The sequence below is a fragment of the Zeus faber genome, assembly GCF_960531495.2.
Source record: "Zeus faber genome assembly, chromosome: 9".
Classification (NCBI taxonomy): Eukaryota; Metazoa; Chordata; class Actinopteri; order Zeiformes; family Zeidae; genus Zeus; species Zeus faber.
The window spans coordinates 21,697,947-21,716,105 of NC_137197.1; the positions used below are offsets into that span (position 1 = coordinate 21,697,947).

An 18,159-nucleotide genomic window follows, 5' to 3' on the forward strand; every position below is an offset into this window, starting at 1 on the left:
AGATAGACAGATGGATAGATGGATAGACAAATAGATAGATAGACAGAAAGACAGACAGACAGACAGACAGACAGACAGACAGACAGACAGACAGACAGACAGACAGACAGACAGACAGATAGATAGATAGATAGATAGATAGATAGATAGATGGATAGATGGATAGATAGATAGATAGATGGATAGATAGATAGATAGATGGATAGATACATAGTGTATTCTATGGCTGATTCTCACAGGTTCCTGGATGGCAGGTGGACCGGTGTCTAGACACACTGTGATTATGAAGCGCCTTCCTCTTCCCTGTGATAAGCAGGATGAGAGCTCCATGACTCCTGTCCCCCTCGCTGCCATGATGGGCTGGAGGGGGGGAGGTCATAATAAATGCTTTGTGTGCTCACAAAGCCTGCTCTGTTGTGTCGGAGCCGCTACACAATTATCTGCATTTCCGAAATAATGCGCAAACCTGCAAATTAACTACACTTAAAAGCTATTAAACATGTACTTTCCTCCGTAGTTAACCCGGTGTTTAATGTCGATGAGCTGGGTGGGACTTTCAACCATAAGACCTCACCTAACCATACCAGCTCAGTGACATTTTTGGCCTTTATCCACAGTCTGCTATCCGCGTGAGATCTGTCAGAGGAGGAATCTGTCGCTGTGTCGGAATGTCCTGTGTTTTTGCAAACGGGCGACGTGGTGGACGGGATGATGAGACCCACAGAATGCACGGTCTGTGAGAAGATGGTAGAAGTGGTATTTGCCATAAATCTTACGAGATGTCTCCAGCCATCGACGTTTCAACCGGAAATGTGACATTGCAAAATCGTCTGCCATATCCAATTTCTCTCTGTGACGGTGCATGGTTCAACTGGGGCTTGGTTCCTGCTTTGTTGTGATGGTATGAGAAAGGCGGTATGGTACGAGAAGAACGGGCCTGTTGACAACGTTAATCTCCTGTCGAAACCCGAAAGACACTCTATAGATCAGAAAGTGATCCCCATTTATCCCTATTGGTCGTATGTTATTTTATTTATATTTTATATTTCACACTTAGAGATGGTAAAATTGAAACTCAAGATTGCCATGTTCACAGAATTTGGGTTAGGTTACGTACAGTCAGTTGAAGGACGGCATTGTTAGGTGTAGATAAATCCGGTAAGTATTCTCATGAGAAAAAAGCTTAATGGTTTCTGTAACATGAAACACAATGAAGCAAGCAGGAAACTAGATAGAATATCTTTCACTGCACAAGGTACAATGAAATCCTTTGCATTTGACCCACCCTGCACCTAGGAGCAGTGGGCAGCCGCAGTACAGAGCCGGGGTTCCAACTTCAGCTCTTTCGCCAGTGCCACCGACAAGAGTATTGACCCTAATATATTACGTCTTTTGATAGTGGGAGGAAAGGACCTGGTACAGCCGGGATTCAAACCCAGGACCTGTTTGCCGTGAGGCAACAGTGCAAGCAACGGGGCCACCACACTACCGTGATGAACTTGGTGAATTTTGAAACCAGTATTTTATATAAATGTTCTATTTGCTGGTATAATAAACACCTATCCTAACGCCCTCCCTTCTCTCTATTTTCTCATCATCTGTTGCTGCAGAAATTGAGCATTACAGAGAGAGAGAGAGAGAGAGAGAGAGAGAGAGACTTGATGAGACCGTCTTTCATTGGGTTGCTTGCATTAAGAAGTATTTGTAAGGTTGAAGATTGAAGAGTCACCGCTCCACTACTGGCCTAAATAACAGGAATGCAGACATCCATGAGGTTTTACTGCCATCTGGTGGTGTCTTTTCACACTTATCCTTCTACGATAGGGGTAGAGCTATAACTTTCCAGGAAATGAATGAAAAGGGTATAAAGAAAGAAAACAAAAAAACAAAAAAACAAAGCTAGAAATAGCCTTTAACATTTTGTCCCAAAATATCCTGGAAATACGTAACAAAATGACAAATGAATACTGTCAGTAGCCACATTATCAATGCTAAGGTGAAACATTTCTTTAAGATTATTTTTTAATTACAACATTTTCATTTCCGTCTTTATGTATTTGTGCCTATGTGTTGCATGTATTCCCGTATCTTACAAAATGATGGCAAGATCCTTTTGTATATCGCTCACATTTCACATGTGGTCTAACCAGGTTTGCTTGGCAACAGCAATAATGAGTGCCATCCAGGTGGTAATTTGAGTAAATGCGTGTGTTCAGAGCCGTTGCCAGGATGATTTAGCTCTGTCTTCCCTCCACTTCCCTTTCCCCTTCCCCCACTGGGCCGCAGAGGCCAGCTGTGGGGAGCGACTGCCGGGCCCAGTTTATGGAAAGAGTTAAAAGATCGCTGGTTTGTACTCTCTACGGAAGAAGGCACCGGTAGAAGACTTTCTGTTTGGCAGGGCCGCATTAAAGTGGTCTGGCGGGGCCTGGTTCCGCCCTCGATTGTCATGAACACTCAATACACTTCCCCCGTGCTCAATAACTAGAGCCGGCCGAAGCATAAAATAACATTTGGAGGCACGCAAATAGGATCTCACTCAGGAATTACATGTGGACATAGTTTGATATATTTCTATGATCTGCCGTGCTTCACCACCCCTGCTTACTCTTACTCCATTGTGAGTGATTTGTTTTTGTTAGTAAGCAGAGAACTGCCCCTGCCCCTCCTTGAATCTATGGCTTTCATAAGACAAGGCCAACACCCACAATGTTCGCTCTTCACCACTCCCCCTGAACTGTGGCCACAGACGCAGTCAGCCTGGCTGAGTAGCGACAGGCTGCGGGGGAAAGGGAAAGGCAGAAGCAGATTTGTTTCACGAGGTTCCAAGCCATTCCTCGGGCTCGTAAAACTTGAAAACCGCCAGTGAGACTCTGCGTCCGCTGAAGAGAGAGAGAGAAGAGCTTCGCCGTCTCTCTGTTGACAGACTCCTGGACTTGCCGGGGGAAACCGTCTCAGACCCAGAACCAGACTCCGAACTACCAGGGGCGCAGAGGATTCCGGCGTGTAAAGCAGAGAACGGGCGGGAAGGAAGAACGTCCAAACCCAAAGCCAAAAAGGGGACAGAGGAGGGACAGAGAGGATGGAGGCCCTGCTTCCTGTGCTGCAGAACCACCCGGGCACCTCGGTGCTGCTGTGCTCCCTGATGTTCAGGGTGGTCCACTCGCTGCTCCAGAACCTGCCGGTGCCCAAGGCGGTGGCGGTGGACGCCTTCCGCTCCTGGAAGTGGAGGAACCTCTCCGTCTCCCTGGTGCACTCCCTGCTCACTGGTTCGTGGGCATTGAGCTGGTAAGTGTCCACACTCGGGACACCCATTGTTCATTCACAGTGGGGTCCACATGATGTGCCGTGCAGGGGTGTGGAGCAGTGTCAGCCTGTGGCAGACAGCGACGAAGAGCGTGTTGAGACAGAGCGAGGGACGGGGGAGGACAATGGCATTTTCCCCAGGCTTGATGAAAAATGTCACAGTACGACCTACACACAGGGCTTCTTAGTATTAACTTGCTACGCTCTTTCCACTGGGTTTTTCTGGGTTTTGTTTATGGCGTCCAAACACCAAATCTCTTGCCATTTGCAGTTAAACATTGGATTGGAACAAAAACAAGCAGCTGGAATGATTAACTGGAAAAACCTGCTAGTTTGAGGGCCGTTGAGAAAGTATTATGCAAAAGTAAGGCAAGGCAAGCTTATATGCATAGCACATTTCAACAACAAAGCAATTCAAAGTGCTATACGTAAAACATAAAAAGCATTATGACGAACTGCAAACGTATTATAAGAGACAAAGAATGCATTAAAGTTATTGTGCAGTGCAAGAAATAAAATCAAAGAAACCTTGTTTTAGTCTTTGTTAATTATTTAGCCTATTCCCCGAATAGGATAAACGCATAGCAAACGCATAGGGTGGAGGCTACTGAGTCATCTTTCATGTTTAAGGAAAAACACAAACATTTTTTACATTAAATTTCACCATGTATTGTGTGGTGGGGAAATTTGCATCTAATGTATTGCCTGTGCCTCTACAGTTGCCCTGAGTATCAAGGGCAACATGGAAACAGCATCGCTTTGCATGTTGCATCATGCATATAAAGTCTTGGTTATTCATTAACCTCCATTCAGCTTGTATTTAAACAGGGAGGTGAGCATGGACCATGGAGCGTGGCTCTCTGATTCAATCCAACAAAAACAATGACACATCAGTGAATAATATTTTAAAGGAGCCAAACAGGATAGCAACTAACTGGAACTCCAAGATGGAAGTTAGTGCTAACAGATACTGTATATTCATATAATATCAATATTGTGCTATAAGACTAGGTATCATATGGGTGGAGTAATATTATGATATACCTTGATATACCTTATGTTATGTTTTCCAGGTGACTGTTTTAGCGAAGTAAAATTGATAATAGATGCCTCTTGTCCAGCCACAAAGAGATGACTCTTCATGTAAGGGCTGTTGGAATGAATAGTTCTTCATTTTAATGTGTTTTTCTCTCCTGGTGTGAGCCCATGTATCTCTGAATGGGAGGAATACGCATCCATTCATAGATAACCTGTGTCCCTCCCTCAGTGTGCTTATCTGGCCGGAGATTCTGCACAACCTCCACTCGTACTACACGCCGCTGTCTTACCTGCTGATCTGCGTCTCAACAGGTAAGTGGCTGCATCATATATAAAGCTCATCCAGCTTAGCAATCCCAACAACGGCACTGGAGCTCAGTGACTCCCCTCAGGGCGGTCTGTTTGAGGCAAATAGTCAATAGCCTAATAGTCAAATATTTGTTCAAAGGTCCACGAGTGACAGTTAAAATATACATTGTAAGTTTGTAAATCCATTAATATGTTTTCAAATGTATGCCCTAAAAGCCTTGATCTCTCTACCATGAATATAGAACCAATTCAGACCGTCACCTGCTCTTAAATAAATAAAATAGAAGTGTATCGCTTTTTTTTTAAATCGGGGGTCTCATATAGAATCCGGTTTTATTTAAGGGGTCTCTTGGGAAACAAAGGTCGCGAGCCCCCGCTGTAGATAAATATACTGTCAGTAAGGATTTGGTAATAACTGAGGCTGAATCTTTACTTATTAACATTTTCTTGTGGAGCACGAAAAACAAGCTCTTTCAGGATTCTCATGAAACAAGGGGGACGTAGGAGGGCTGTTGGGTGACAGCACTGATTGTTATCCTGTTGTGGAAGATTTTCTCTCTGGGTCAGGCCTCCTCCGGAGCCTGCAGGATCGTCGGCTGAGGTCATGGATGAGTATAGGGAAATGAGTCAAAGTACTACTTCTTAAAGCTTTAAGTAAATTTAATAACAGCTGAGCACCTCAGCAGCTGGGCACTTTGTCCAAGTGCACCCCGCAGGGTACATTGTAGAAATGCAAAGAGCTGCTGCATTATCAGAGATACATACGTACAGGCCAAACATAAAGGCACGCTTACAGAGTTGGGTGTTGTCATACTGATGACACCCCTACAATAATACAATATTACATGATGTGTTTGTTCAGAAAGAATAATGAGCAGTGTACAGTCCGGCGCAGGTGCAAAATAGAAGAGATTACTTAACTAAAGACTGTTTCTTTGTATGAGAAACAGAGAACCAGTGGGAGTACTTCAGCAGTCGCTGGGAACGGGAAGGAGTCTCAAAACTCATGCACTTCCCAATGAAAAGTTTATGTAGGGACAGTGGCTGCGTCCGTCGGTGTTTGAACAACTGTAAGTCGCTTTGGATAAAAGCGTCTACTAAATGACTAAATGTAAATGTAATGTAATAAAAAGAAGAGAATCAACACCTCGGTTTCAAATTCTGTGATTTTGGAGCGTCTACTAATTTTGCGATAGAGGGAGAACAATAGATGTTAATGTAATGTTATTTAGGAGGTTGAATGGGTGGGAAAACACCCAAAGCTAATCCTCCACAGACTCAGGGGTCTAGTCTGGCTAAGTGCACGCATGTGTGTGTGTGTGTGTGTGTGTGTGTGTGTGCGTGTGTGTGTGTGTGTGTGTGCGTGTGTGTGCATGCGTAAGTGTGTGTGTGTGTGTGTGTTGCCATGAAAACGCTGTGCAGATAAAAACCACAGACGAGCCTCAAGAGACGAGTCACATCAGATACTGGAGCTCACACTATTATCAACATAAGGGCTGTCTGTCTTTCTGACAGTCTGAGCATTCCAGATATCAATGTTCCATCATAGGCCTGCACCGAGCATCAATCATGGTTGTATTGTTTTAGTGAGCATAAAAATGGGCAGGAATTATCTGTCGTTGGCTCTGGACAAAAATGTGCTGACGGTTTATTTTCACTTTGGACACTGCTCTTGACCCACCCAGTTAATTCACAGTTCAACACTATTCCCCAAGTACATGCTGTGCGTTTTGAGTGGTAATCTGGTTAGAGTGGGTACGACTTTAAAAGGATTGACACTTTAGTTACATATCACTGTACTGACCTTTTCAGCACACATGTAAGTGTTTTTGTTTTTGTTTTCAATGCATACAGGATATTTTGTGCAGGACGCAGGTGACATTATCCTCACTGGACACGCAAGAGGATCATGGGAATTCTTACTTCATCATGCAATGGTACGATAATAAGTTATCATTTCTGCCATGTAAATTTTATAACATCTGGCTAGATAGATAGATAGATAGATAGACAGATAGATAGATAGATAGATAGATAGATAGATAGATAGATAGATAGATAGATAGATAGATAGATAGATAGATAGATAGATAGATAGATAGATAGATAGATAGATAGATAGATAGATAGATAGATAGATATAAAGACAGGCATGCAGATAGACAGACAAATAGACAGATAGATAGACAGGCAGGCAGATCGGCATAGATACAGGGAGGCAGGCAGGAAGGCAGATAGACGGATAGATACAGGGAGGCAGACAGGAAGGCAGATAGACGGATACAGGGAGGCAGACAGGAAGGCATACATTTGTAGCAAGGGAACAATGCAGTTTGTTGCTGAAGTCCACACCACTGGTCAAAGTGGTCAGATGTAACTCATAAGATTCAAAGGTATTTGGAATGTCCAGTCAAATCTGAATTTGGTGAAGAAGAATTTTAAATGACTGATGCCGATAAAGTCTTCGTTGTGATGTGATCAGAGGTGGGACAGCCAGGTTCAGAAAGTAAAGCCCTGCACCGGGATTTTGAGTCAACCATGTGGATTTGATTACTTGCATCAACCCAGAGGTCCAACTCATGAGTGGAATCAGTTATCAGTACATGGGTGGAGCAAAAACAGGGCAGGACGTTTACATCATGGAGCCGGAGTTACCCACCTCTGGCTATGATAAATTAGTCGGGCTATTTTTTCTCCCTCTCTCTCGCTCCCTCGCTCCCCAGGTGCTGTGGTGTTTCCTTTACGCCCTCTACACAAAGATCTACGTGGGCGGCGCGGTGGTGGCTCTGTTTGTGGAGGTGAACAGCGTCACTCTGCACCTGAGGCTGATGCTGAAGCTGGCGGAGGCTCAGTCCACCTCCACGTACAAGGTGAACCGGCTGCTCAACCTCTTCACCTTCATCGCCTTCCGCCTCAGCGCTCAATTTTACCTCACCTGGTACATCGTCTCAAACTACTCCTGGTTGGACCACGCCGGCTTCTTTCTGAGCGCCTTGGTGATGATGAACGCCATGATCCTGGTCTACTTCTACCGTCTGCTGCGCTCTGACTTCTTCCGCCCCAGAAAGGGCCACGTGACACAAAATGGAACCCACAATGACAAGTCTCAAAGGTTTCTCACTGACTAGGAGTCCGAAAGGTTATAATGACTGAAACAAGACTGAAAACATGGTTTGGTTTTTTGTGGGGAGGTATTTTGTTTTGTTTTTTAAATTTTTTTTTAAATTGTTCCAACATTTCTAATTTCCACCGTGACCTCCTTGTTGCTTTGGGTCAAACTTCTGCAACGAGATCAAACCCTTTGTACTTAACACCCAGTGATGGAGCGTGGCGCAGCCCAAAGCCCCTAAACCCTGGAAACAGAGGCACCTGATCCCTGTATGACGCCTTTTTGGCTAAAGAGATGCGGGGCTAAGGCTCATCTACACTGCAAATGCACCATTAGTCGCTTCAGTGACAAGCTTTCAACATGCAATAGCACACAACAGTGTAGGATAATTTTACTTATTACCTTTTTGCCTTGGCAACTTTTTTATGTCTGTCACAAGCATAATGGAGAGCTGGATTAAGTTGTTCTTACTGTCAGTTGCCAACAATTGTCTAATAGTTTAAAACAGAGGTGGGGAGGCATAGCCCCCAACACATCCTTTTTTTCGGTTTGGAAAGTAGTCGGTGAGACCTCATTTAACAACAAAATGAACAAACCTTGCCTTGCAAAATAAAAACTGATTATTTTTTTCTTTCATAATTGATAGTAATGTTTTTTTTTTTTCTTCAATAATTGTATTCAATAGTTCATAGTGGTCTATGAAAGTCCACTCTTGTAATTCTAAATCTCGCCCCAAACAGGAAAGAGATCTCCCACCTCTTGTTCAGTCAAGAAAGGATCCTGAAAATATTTTGTGATGAATAGGAAACAGTACAATCAATATTTTTTGATATTGCGAAAAATATTCAAGACTTGATATAGAGATTTAAGGAGTAAACAAAGTTGGCCTGGCTGATGACAGAGTCTAGGGGCCAAGCAGCATCGATAAGGAAAACTTGATGTTCAATCTTAATTTGAGTTTCAGGTTTAATTTGATCAAAATATTGCTTGTGCATTGACTCGTTGGTTGTAAAAAGCTCAGATGAAGCTTAATTCTGCTCCAAAAGGTGCCTTAAAGCTCATCTATAAAATAAAATAAATGTGCAGTGTGGTTTTAAATTCTATTAAGAGTATATTACTGTAGCAGTTTCGCCTCCTACATGTCGCCTGAGTGGCATTTTCACGGCCCCCTGACACAAAGACACAGGCGATGGGGGTTGAAAACACACCAGTTTTATTGTGAAGTGGGCAAGGTAGAACAAGCCCGGAGCAGATGGAAAACATGTCATGACAAGGACTCCTCCCCTGTGTGTGTGTGTGTGGTGATGGGGATTTTACCTGTTGCTTATTGATTAGTCTAACAAGCAACAGGCGTACAGCCACACTGATCCTGGGCCCAATTACTTAGACCCAAGACAGGTGTGGCTGCTTAAACCACACCACACACACACACACACACACACCACAATTACATATATAGCTATATTATATATGTATTTACAATATATATACATTTTTGATAAGCTTTATTTTCACCATTTATAAGTTGCGATGTGGGGTCATTTGTAGGGGATGAAAACAAGCTCCATTTTGGTAAAATCTTGCTGAATTGTTTATAATAAATCGCAAAAAAAGTGAAAATACCAGAACTATCTTTTTCCATGTGCAGCAAGAGAGATCAAGTAAGAAGTCTTCAGGTCAGACAATAAAAGTTTTATTCTCATATGTATCATCAGCCTGACTAGTCAAACTGCATTAAAAAATACAAATACAAATACAAGGACCCAAACTTCAAAATCCTCATAATCATCAAACATATTTCAAATGGCATAAAATAAATGTAAACCCCGACAACGTCTACATTTTAATAAAGCTATTATGTAATTTATTTATTTTAATAGAAGACTTGGGAAAATGTTCACGTTTAATTGTTTAGTAACTTCTGAAAGTCTCTTTACCTTTGTGCTCTTTTAAATAATACAGAAAAAAATCTGACAGTACAAAATATACTTGACAAACCGTGCAATAAGTTGAGTGATCTTGCCAAAGTGTTTTGCTGAAAGAAATGCATGACAACAGCCACTGCATATTATCTTCTATATAAAATGTTGTGGGTTAATTTATTGAGTGACACACTGTTAATAAATATTTGTGAGCGCCACATTACTATGCTGTAAGATTGCTGTACATGTTCTGGTTTGTGCACTTGAGATTCATGCAGTTCATCAAAACGCCTAATATACTGTACATTTTGCTGCAGAGACAAAGGGAAACATTTTTACATAAACCGATCATCCAGAACATTAAAACCACTGACAGGTGAAGTGAATCATGCTGCTCATCTCGTTCCAATGGCACCTGTCAATTAGTGGGATATATTAGGCAGCAGGGGAACAGTTACTTCTTGAAGTTGATGTGCTGGAAGGAGGAAAAATGGACAAGCGTAAGGATCTGAGCGACTTTGATAAGGGCCAAATTGTGATAGCTAGACGATTGGGTCAGAGCATCTCCAAAACCGCAGGTCTTGTGGGGTGTTCCCAGTATGCAGTGGCCAGTACCTACCAAAAGTGGTCCAATGATGGACAACCGGTGACCCGGCGACAGGGTCATTGGCGCGTGGGGAGCAAAGTCTACCCCGTCCAATCCAACAGAAGTTACTGTAGGACAAATTGCTGAAAAAGTGAATGCTGACTACGATAGAAAGGTGTCAGTGCATCATTCAGTGCATCATAGCTTGCTGCGTACAGGGCTGTGTAGCCGCAGACCGGTCAGAGTGCCCATGCTGACCCCTGTCCACTGTCGAAAGCACCCACAATGGGCACGTGGGCGTCAGAACTGGACCATGGAGCAATGGAAGAAGGTGGCCTGGTCTGATGAATCATGTTTTCTTCTACATCATGTGGATGGTCTGGGTAAGGGTCCGATCCGATGGAGCATTTGTGGGATGTGCTGGAACAAGTCTGATCCATGGGGGCCCCACCTCGCAACTTACAGGACTTAAAGGATCTGCTGCTAACGTCTTGGTGTCAGATACCACAGGACACCTTCAGAGGTCTTGTGGAGTCCACGCCTCCACGGGTCAGAGCTGTTTTGGCGGCACAAGAGGGAGCTACACAATATGAATGGTTATTAGTGGATGTTTTAATGTTGTGGCAGATCAGTGTTTATGGCCTGACACATTTGCAAATATGGAAGGACTCCATATCCGTATATATTTCGCAATACATACCAATATATTGTAATTTTTTACCCAAGAATGCATTACAAAATATCATGACCGTACGTACCTATTTTTATATATAAAGTGTTATCTTATCTTAATATATATATTAAGTAGATAACACTTCATTATAAATGGATTGTATTTTGCAAAACATATGAAGATGATGCAAATTTCAAACGCATGCCAGCTGAAATAAATGGGAATAACATGGGAATTAGTACAGTGATGTAAACATTAATTTGAATATCTAAAGGCCATAATAATCATAATAATAATAATAATAATAATAATAATAATAATAATAATAATAAAATACATAAATAATTGAAAAAAAACCCTCAATATATTAGTCATTATAAAGGGAAAAAAAAGTAACATTAGTTTAAATTATTTAAAATTGTTTAACTGTGAAGCTTTTGGGGCTTTTTTTCCCCAGGTTTGTGACGAAAAAAGAACGGAACCTCAGTCCGGGGCATTGAAAACGGCGAACAGCGACACCGGGTGGTCCGTCGGAGTTAACGCAGGCACCGGGGCCGCAGGTTGCGAGGATCCGGCCGGAACAGCGCCTCTGCGCTCACCACGACAAGCTCAAGTTTGACGTCCAAAGCAGGAACCGTCAGCGGCGATGAAAGGTCCTGGATGAGTCACCGAGTCAACGGCCAAGAGTCGCTCGTTTCCCCCGACTCCTCTGCGGAGGAGTGGCAGGACCTCCGGTGAACGGGGAACGAGTCAAGAGGAGTCGCTTTGCCTCGAAGGGAGTTCTCACGCGAAAGAATCATTTTGAATCCGTCACGGGTGTTTATTTCGGTGCAGCGCAAAGTGCAAATCAGTCTCATTCGACATGCTTGGAGCCAAACTCCGAGATATAATTATTCCGAGGCGTTTATTATTTTCAGTGTGTAAACCGATGACTCGCTCTCCAACGCTATTTTTCCGGAGTGGGTCCAGAATCCCGAGTCACTTAAAAAGATTAGTTCGCTACGAACGAATCGTTCCTGAGTCTTGCATAGCTACCGTAATAATAATAATAATAAAAATAAGCACAGGTCTCTGGGGTTGTGACGTTTCGTGACATTTGATTGGTGAGTAGGATAATAATAATAATAATAATAATAATAATAATAGTGTCGTGGGATTATTTAATTGTAAAATTGTAAAACGCCAGAAGCACTGATCCAGTACAAATTCAATGATTTGTTTCAGTGAAATCAAACAGTATGAATGCAGTAAAACCCATAATCAGTCGAAGCATATATTGACTTTTTCTACAGAATAGCGAAGGTCCAACAAACACTCTGGGTTCATACATTTTCCCTTCATCCTTGACATATATGTGACAAATATTCAATCTGTATGGGGAGTGTGATGTGTGATTGGGAAAACAAACGGGAAAACGGGGGGTTGTGCAACAGGACAAATGTAATTTCTTTTTTATTTTAAGGACCATTTTGTTTATGTACAGTTTTTTACTCAGAAAAAAAGCATTTGTAAAAGTTGCGTCACGCTACACGCTTCTGACGTCACGGTGACGCGTTAGTCGTAACTCGATACGAACTTTGCTGTGCTCCGCCAGCAGGGGACGACACTTTCATCGTCATCAACCCCCGGGCTGGGAAAAAAAGCTGGAACGCGGCGCTCTGCGGGAATCCGCTTCCTCGTCCTCGTCCCCCCCCCCCCCCCCGGCCGCCCCCCGTCCCTCACTTCCTCCCGCTGTCTCCCGGTGCGACGTCCCCGGTTCCGACCCGGTAAGTGTGACTTCAACCGCCGCTGCTGACGGTAAGTTTCTGAAGTTACTCAGCTAAAACCAGGCGGTTGACCGTCCGGGTCGCTGCCCCGTCCGGGTCGTGCGGTCGGGGCGCAACTTTGATCCCCCCCCCCCCCCACACACGCACACACACACTTTATTTGTTCGTGTCACCGCATCGCCCGCTCCGCTTTTCACACATTGTTTTCTCGTCGTTTTGATGAATTTGAACCGTCACTAGTTATGGTTGAGGGAGTAGAATGTAGAACTAATCGCACCGCCTTTTTTTTTTTTTTTGTCGTGCCGCGTGTGTGGCGTCCAACAAGATGCGTGCGATTATTGTAATATGTCGTAATTATACTTTGGGAGCTTTGCTGAACAATAGGATTAAAGCAGATCAGCGGATCTCAACGTAACCGGTCTGTTACTGCGTGTGGTTAAACATGTACATATACTGTGCACTGCATAGTCTATTTGTTTATCATCTATCTATCTATCTATCTATCCATCTATGCCTGCTTTTATGTATTTTCTCTGAATTGTTATTGTTTTGTGTTTCGGCATCATTTTAAATTCTTGCAAATAAATGTGAGTTTTTAAAACTTGAAAAAGTCTCTCTCTCTCTCTCTCTCTTTCTCGTTCTCTCTCCATCAGCCTCCATTAAAACCCTTGACGCCTGATCCTTGACGTCCGTCCGTGCATCGGCCATGAGTGTTCTTCCTCCCGTGCGAAGAGACCGGGTCATCGCTGACCTCCCCCAGGTGAGACATTAAAGACATTAAAAGACATTAAAGACATTCGGGCGGTGAGACCTGCCCTTTAAGGACCTGCACCTCCCTCCGCTCCAGTGTTTCAGCAGAGAGGCGACCCTGCACACCAAAGAAAAGTTCAACAACAAAGTTCGGACTGCGTGCCAAGAGAAACGCACCGGCACAGTGGGGTGAGTTGGGGGTGGGGGTGGGGGGGTCCTCTCCTTAATGAAAGAACAGCAACCTGAAGCCAAACCAACCGTGACGGTCCAACCGCCGTTTATTTTCCTCTCCTGTTGTTTTTGCGTCGACCAGGTTCAAAATCTCCAAGGTCATCGTCGTCGGTGACCTGGCCGTCGGCAAAACCTGTGTAATTAACAGGTAAGCAGATTGGAATCGGAAGTAATCCAGGCCGGGTATTTGGATGTTTGTGTCGTGTGAAACGGAAATCGCGCCCCCCCCCCCCCGCCCCCTTCCCCAAATCCGCCCGATGGTCCTAAAAAAAACAAAAACCCTTTGCACGTCCTCGTCAGATTCTGCAAGAACGCCTTCGATAAGAACTACAAGGCCACCATCGGCGTCGACTTTGAGATGGAGCGGTTTGAAGTGCTGGGGGTTCCGTTCAGCCTGCAGCTGTGAGTCCAAATGTTTCGTTCGTCGTGTTTTTGGAACAGAGCGTGTGCGTGTGCGTGTGCGTGTGCGTGTGTGTGTGTGTGTGTGTGTGTGTGGGCGCGTGTGTGGCCGTGCACGTGTGGGCGTGCGCTGGCAGACTGCAACTCTTTCCTGTGTAAACCATGTGGTACAGACAGGGTTAATAAAAAGTTCATGTTCATTTCTTGGTTCTCCTTCTTCTTGGGAGTCAAAAAGCGGGTAAGACCAAGACATCAAATGCTCAAACTTCTTAACGAACATTGAATTGATATTTGAATGCATTGAAACCCCCGTTGACGCGTGCTGTGCCCCGCAGGTGGGACACCGCAGGGCAGGAGAGGTTCAAGTGCATCGCCTCCACCTACTACAGGGGAGCGCAAGGTGACGTTGGACCTAGTTGTTTTTTAATTTTTTATTTAATTTATTTATTTTTTCGCTGGGTTTTTTGGGGGATGTTTTTGAGACACGCCGTGAGGAGTCCGATAAAACCATGGAGTCTCCAAGTATAGAGTGATTATTACTGATTATTGGGAGTCGACCAGAGGGATTGGCACCGGAATCCTCAAGGTATTCCCACAATACTGGATCAAATTAAACCATCCTGACCGGCTCTACCAACGTTTTGATAAACTGACATAGCATATGGACTTCGTGGAGAGTGTTTAGTTTTTGATCAAACAGAGTAAAGCTCTGGAATGTTTTGTTAGTTTCTCCCAACCTTTCACACACGAGGGATATGCAGTACCTGATACGGCAGAATGTATTGGGTTTCCTGTAAAATTCCAAATAGTGACATCGGCCTGCGTCTTCGGCCCCCGTGGCAAACTCAACGATGCAAAACCCGTGAAAAATTCTCTGTCTCCCCCCAGCCGTGATAATTGTCTTCGACGTGAACGAAATGGCCTCCCTGAGTCACGCCAAGTAAGCCCGCGATTCCACCGTCCAATCGTGACATGTTTTTTAAAAAAAACATTTTTTTTTTTAACCTTTCAAGTCTCCGTATGTTCTTGCACGGCCGGTGACTTTCTGCATCCCCTTCACCCAGGCAGTGGCTTGAAGACGCCATGAAGGAAAACGACCCGGCCAACGTTCAGCTGTTTCTCGTCGGAACAAAGAAAGACCTGAGCGTACGTTCTCTCCACGGCCTCGTGTGTGTGTGTGTGTGTGTGTGTGTGTGTGTGTGTGTGTGTGTGTGTGTGTGTGTGTGTGTGTGTGTGTGTGTGTGTGTGTGTGTGTGTGTGTGTGTGTGTGTGTGTGTGTGTGCGTGTACGTGTGTGTGCGGGTGCGCGTGGACTGATTTGGACCGGTGCCAGTGGAACCCGGCCTTTGTCCTCCGCGCCGAACCTCAGGAATGCGCGTGTGTTTCCATCTTTCCTGGGTTAGACATCACTCATGTGCGCACGGTCGCATTCATCCAACACGACGACGCGGGGACTCGGTAACGAGTGGATTCCCTAATCATTGACCCCCATCGGAAGAATCAACTCAACAACACTTTGGACTTCCACGGATTGTTTTAATATTCTCCTGCTCGCTGCTCAGTTCAATGAGTGAAGGAGATTTGTCCTTGTTTTAGGGATTTGTCAGACCTACATCACGTTTACAATAAATACGTACTGTGCTTGTATCTTTTCGCCCACGACAGGGTGTCCATCTTGGTTATGACAGACTAATAAGTGAAAACAATGTTCACAGAGAAAGTGTGTGTGTGTGTGTGTGGCTGAGGGAAGTACTTTGATCAATCATTGCAATATAATAGAATATATAATATGATATTAACTTTCTAGGTTCCTTTCAATAGCCGTGCCAGTCATATGTCTGCGTTATCATTCATATCATTGTCATTGTCATTCTTAAGATATTTCTATAGTTCGGTTATTTGCCTGGAAAGGGATTTGAGTGGATTTAAGTTTGAATTGCCTGTCCCCGTTTAGATGTTTCACCTCGTTTTGCCCTAATATTTTGTATTCTTCCCCAGACTCCAGCTCAGTACTCTCAGATCGAAAAGGAAGCCATCAAACTGTCCCAGGAGATCAGGGCGGAGTACTGGGCCTTATCGGCGCTGACGGGTAAGGAACAAGTCAGTGTTTGGTCGACGCCGTTATACATCCCAACCACATTGGGAGTCACGGGAAAGAACTGGCCCGAAGCAATAACGTCGACTTGTGTTGGGTTTTTTTTGTTTCATTTTTCTTCACGTGGCCGAAGGGGAGAACGTCAAAGAGTTTTTCTTCCGCGTGGCGTCGCTGGCGTTTGAGGCCAATGTCCTCGCCGAGCTGGAGAAAAGCGGATCCCGGCAAATTGGCGACATTGTCCGTGAGTATCCACATACAGTATTATTATTATTGTTATTATTATTATTACAGCATAACATATCACAGTGTAGAATATGTCATTACAAAAGAAGTTGAAGCACAGAGCATCATACTGAGCAATGCATTTATTTTTTATTTTTTTCCAGGAATCAGCAGCACTTCAAATAACCTTTATGCGTCGTCAAAGAAGAAACAGTCAAACTGCTGTCAGTGAGACTTGTCGCCACTTTAAAGACAATGATTTGGTACGAAAGAGATTTATTGTTCTTCGCCTGTTTCTATAACAACAGGGTAAAATAAGGGATACCACAGACTTTTTAAAATACTTTACTCAAAATTGTAAATATTTTCAGCTTTATGTGTCAAGTGAGTGCAGATGCTTGAATGTCGACTAAATAATCAGTTCTGCTGCTGCTGCTGCTGCTGCTGCTGCAATGTGGATGTTTTGTACTTTTTGAGCTTTGTGGTGTCAGTGATGGTACTGTTACCTTGGTAACTATAACCTTAAACCTTCAATTATACTGGGCTTAATCATGGACCATCTGCAATACTTTTTTTTTTGGTACTTTTACTACTTTTTTTTTTGGTACTTTTATTTGGTAGGTTACCAAGTGACTGAAATGAGTAGTTCACATGTGTAAAATAAGTAGTTTCTCATGTCTTTTGTTTTATAAGTTATTTTTTAATAAAAGACTGGTTTTATTTCAGCGTTTTTATTCTCATATTAGTTAATTTCTGTGATGTGCTCTTAATTTTGTAAATTAATTTGCGGTAAAGAGGCTAATTAAAAAAAACCATTAAAATCACAGTACGTTTTGTTGAATCGATTAAGTGTTATATCCAACAGTCTAAAATGTATATCATCACAATTTTTTGCCTTTGAGTTGTCTCAACTTTTGTTTTTTGCACAACTTACCACTTTCAACTCTTAACAAGTTTGAAGTAATCACAGTGCCTCCGGCCTCTATCCATTGGTACACAAATAAAACTTTGAGACCTGTAGGAGAGAGTGAGAGACATTATTTCTCCCATCTAGTGAAGCCTAAAGCCTTGACGCTGGAGTGTATTTAGGCAGGAAAACTATTTGCCATCCATGTTTGAACGCTGTTGGGTGAACGTTGCTACAGATTCAGCAGCAGTTTGTCTTCAGGACACTTGGAGGCATTGTGTCACAGGAAATGATGCACTTTTCCTGCAGAAAGAAAACCCACATGTTCTGTTTCAAACTCATGTGGCCCTATCTGCTCATGAATATTACGTGAATATTACGCGGTGTCAGGACATTGAGGCGTACTTCCATGGCCTGAGTAGTCTGTGCACTGTTTGCTTTGTGTTTCTATATAGAGGGGTCCTGCTTTGCGAATGGCCAAAAAGCCTTTTCCCAGTGTGGTAGCAACACATGCTCCTGGAAAATAACATAGAAACGAAATTACATTAAAGTATTTGGAAATTTGCCCAATAACACAGTATGTTATGATTGGAAAAAAAATCAAATAAAAATGTAAATTATATTTCACTCTAATGGTCCATGCATCTATCTCTCTTATCAAATTGACTGTCTCTGTACCCATGTGCAGCCATGCCATGTTACTGCATGCAGTCTCAGTACAGATCATTTCACAGAACATTTCATTTTGTGGTCATTATCACAACTAGCACCATGCCCAGTATCACTACGCTGCCATTCAGCTAAATTTAGTATCTTTGGAGTGGGTTGGATTTCCTGCACTAGTTCTAGC

General features: G+C 43.4%; 2 protein-coding genes across 3 annotated transcripts; both read left to right on the forward strand.

Annotated features, from left to right (window-relative positions):
- Positions 1–2,785: 2,785 nt before the first annotated feature.
- Positions 2,786–8,398, forward strand: tlcd1 (TLC domain containing 1). Its single transcript, XM_080007212.1, has 4 exons — positions 2,786–3,285; positions 4,571–4,653; positions 6,505–6,587; positions 7,374–8,398. Exons 1-4 carry the CDS (start codon positions 3,080–3,082, stop codon positions 7,776–7,778), a joined length of 777 nt encoding a protein of 258 aa, XP_079863338.1. The 5' UTR covers positions 2,786–3,079; the 3' UTR covers positions 7,779–8,398.
- A 3,623-nt stretch (positions 8,399–12,021) lies between these two features.
- On the forward strand, positions 12,022–17,690 carry LOC307235174 (ras-related protein Rab-34-like). 2 transcript variants are annotated; one of them, XM_080007181.1, is made up of 12 exons: positions 12,022–12,043; positions 12,538–12,706; positions 13,360–13,466; positions 13,554–13,645; positions 13,770–13,835; positions 13,988–14,089; positions 14,422–14,486; positions 14,975–15,026; positions 15,151–15,232; positions 16,084–16,174; positions 16,314–16,421; positions 16,567–17,690. In XM_080007181.1, the coding sequence occupies exons 3-12, from the start codon at positions 13,413–13,415 to the stop codon at positions 16,632–16,634; spliced, it is 780 nt and encodes a 259-aa protein (XP_079863307.1). In that variant the 5' UTR covers positions 12,022–12,043; positions 12,538–12,706; positions 13,360–13,412; the 3' UTR covers positions 16,635–17,690. The 2 variants fall into 2 exon arrangements, with proteins under 2 accessions (XP_079863307.1, XP_079863308.1); XM_080007182.1 differs by lacking the exons at positions 12,022–12,043; positions 12,538–12,706 and adding an exon at positions 13,079–13,124.
- The last annotated feature ends 469 nt before the right edge of the window (positions 17,691–18,159 follow it).